Consider the following 3,037-nt stretch of genomic DNA (forward strand, 5'->3'; position numbering starts at 1 on the left):
AACAGTAACCATCTCTCTGGAGCAACATTTTCCACGTTGTAATGCTCTACCGCAAACACTAGAGAGCAGACACTCCTGGTTATAAATTATTTGTTTAATCCCAAAATAGAAAAGTCATTTAGTTTACACCCCCAAATACACTTAATGTAAGCCCCCCCGAAAAAATCATTTCAAATATCACAATGTGCGCATGTAATCCACTGGTAGTGTGTATGCTGCATGAACTTCAGTGTTTATCCAGCGTGTGTATCCAGTGTGTTGGTGGGAGAGATACGAGTGTGGCTTCAGGAAATATTCCAGTGTGTTGGTGGGAGAGATACGAGTGTGGCTTCAGGAAATATCCCCCCACGAGTCACAACATTATACACCAGTCACATTAATGGCACTGAGATTCATTTTGATGGTTCTTCTTTGGAGACTTGAGGCTGATGAGGTGTTTCTCCACCTCCACGGCCATGTCAGGGATGCTCCTGCTTACATCTAGACATACAACATTCTCCTTTTGATCTTCCACAGGGTGCTCCAAGACTTCATACTGTGAATGTAGAAGGTCTGCCTTCATGAAGTGTCCCCTGCGGTCCACCATCCTCCGGTGAATGACCTCGTAATCTCCGTGCAAGAAGAGAAAGAAGACACCGACATGGGAGTGGGGGAGTGGAGGGGAGGAGGTGGAGGAGGAGGGAAGGGCTTTGGAGCCGTGGAGGAGGATGAGTCTGTAGAGGCGTTTGAGGGCAGAGCAGGTCACAAGTGCATCAGAGCTGGAACATTGTTCTCTGTGGTGGATGACAAACACGATCAAATTGTAGGACTACATTTAAAGCTCAACAAAAAGTCAAAGCACAAGAGATTTCACCTTTGTGATGCTCTCTGAAGTTCCACTGTTTAATGTTTTACTATGCAAAGCTGGTTGTGTCTTGAATAAGTTTTACACTGTTCTTTCTATTTGTAGTATACCTGAATAAGCAACTATTTTCAATTTGTAACAGCACATTTAAAACGATCCAAAATGGGAGTACTCTTCAAACTTTGCGTAATTACTCACTTGAACAGGCTGCACACTGTTTGCAAAAGGTGTAAAAAAATAGCGGCGATGGAAAACTTGGGAAAGCACGTAAGCGCGAAATGAAGTCTGACTTGTTGGAATGGGAAGTGTTAGTGGAGGAGGCAAACAAACACTACTGAGAGAAATGTATTGCGCCAATACATTTAAGAAAGCCAGCAACTGCATAAAAGCCATGTTTGGGCAAGGAAAAACTCCCTTCTAAGAGAATCGGGCTGCAATGGTGAGGGCAACTTTGAACACTTGTTTGATAAATCATACTTGGTGCGCAAAATTAATTTGTGCGTGTATGTTTACTCACACCTTTTAATGACGTCATGCAGTCTCATAAGCCATGGAAATCTATCCTGAGGAGAAAAGTGAAAACATCATGACTTAATTTAGGAAGTTTTACATAAAAAAACATTGAAATAGTCTTAATCTTATTAATATTATAAATCATCAATGCATCTACAATAGAACAATGCATCACAACATTCTTATTTTGTCCTAACCCTAAAATGAAGATCAAAATGTTGACTCATCTGGATTTCCAAACCCTGACATTGCGCAGACAAGACACCTACTGACCTGGTCTGTGAGTGGCTCTCCACGAGCCATCTTGGCCACATTCTCCTCAGGGTGGAAGCTGTCTCCTTCATGCAGCGGCCACCCCAGCTGATACGTAAATACAAAGCACACACGCACGCGCAGGTTCAGGCAATGACGTGGTCAAACATCACCTCAGATTAAGCGCTGGAGTGATGGATTGGATGAAATCACCTTTTCCGATAGGAAGGCCCCCAAAGAGCTTCTACATTGGAAACACAACATGAAAGTTCATGTTGATGACAGTTGCACAAAATGTTGGTGGTAGTGAAGGACGTCAGTTTAGCTCAACTTTTGAAACCATATCTGTACTTGAACTCGTGAACCTGAACCTTCATTATTTACACATACTTGCCACAGCCTGACACTCCCATGATGATGTAGATCATCCTGCTGGAGTGAATAGAACACATTTTACACTCCAGTGAATATTTACATTTCATCATCATCTCTCTCTCTCTTTCTTTCTCTCTCTCTCTCTCTCTCTCTCTCTCTCTCTCTCTCTCTCTCTCTCGCTCGCTCTCTGATACTTACTGTGGTATCGATAGTATCGATAGTTGGATCGATCCTCACAGGCCTAGCGGGTCAGTCTTGGACTCGTGGGGCACAAAATGAGATAAACACGTCCACCGAGTTGCAACTGAACGCACGCTGCCTATTCCTTTCAGACTAATACACTAATTTGACGGTACACAAACATGGCAGCAGCACACACAGACCTGCTGGCTCCTGCACCATTTGCGAGCAGAGTCACACGGTGCGTGATGTCATCACGCTGTACAATAAAAGAGACAGTGTCCGACTCTAGCCTGTTTCAAACAGACACAAATCAATGTATCCGGACGCCATCTCTCTCCACCAATAATAATTTAATTAAAATAAATTATTGTAGAATATATCTGACTTTTAAAATACTAAGAAAAAATATTATCTCATCACAATTGTGCCTTCATACACGATTTTGCGCTCATAAAAATATGTCATAATTCTCATCTCTATTTTTACACTCATAACAGTCCCCCTACCAAACATTTGTATCACTCACGAATACTATATTATTTATTCTTGTCACATTCTACTGAGGTAGCCGTTTTTTTTTATGATCACTCAATGTGACATCAAATATTATTAATGACATCATGTTGTGTGCAGTGGCCCTTTAAGTTGGCTCTCCAGGGAGAGAAAGCGAGAGAGTGAGAGAAAAGGAGAGAGAGAGAGAGAGCGGCTGACTCCATGCTGTCTGCGCTGCAGCTGTGGACAGCAGACATGCTCCATCTGTCCATCCTCCTCTTCTTCCTCCTCCTCCTGCATCCGTCCATTCATCCATCCCAGCAGCATCAGATGCGCTGACATGCCGCGTGGAGCGTCGCGTCAGAACCTCACACGAGG

At 43.2% G+C, this 3,037-nt stretch overlaps 1 protein-coding gene across 2 annotated transcripts; it reads right to left on the minus strand.

The window, feature by feature from the left end:
- Window positions 1–20: 20 nt before the first annotated feature.
- LOC147058156 (gluconokinase-like) lies at window positions 21–2,413 on the minus strand. 2 transcript variants are annotated; one of them, XM_085909894.1, is made up of 6 exons: window positions 2,183–2,413; window positions 2,000–2,038; window positions 1,823–1,853; window positions 1,631–1,717; window positions 1,364–1,407; window positions 21–773 (listed from the first exon to the last, which is right to left on the minus strand). In XM_085909894.1, the coding sequence occupies exons 2-6, from the start codon at window positions 2,035–2,037 to the stop codon at window positions 377–379; spliced, it is 597 nt and encodes a 198-aa protein (XP_085766020.1). In that variant the 5' UTR covers window position 2,038; window positions 2,183–2,413; the 3' UTR covers window positions 21–376. The 2 variants fall into 2 exon arrangements, with proteins under 2 accessions (XP_085766020.1, XP_085766019.1); XM_085909893.1 differs by having other exon boundaries at window positions 2,000–2,041.
- Window positions 2,414–3,037: the final 624 nt, after the last annotated feature.

This window comes from Syngnathus leptorhynchus, chromosome 4 (assembly GCF_054491065.1).
Source record: "Syngnathus leptorhynchus isolate UIUO chromosome 4, UIUO_Slep, whole genome shotgun sequence".
In the NCBI taxonomy this organism is placed as follows: domain Eukaryota; kingdom Metazoa; phylum Chordata; class Actinopteri; order Syngnathiformes; family Syngnathidae; genus Syngnathus; species Syngnathus leptorhynchus.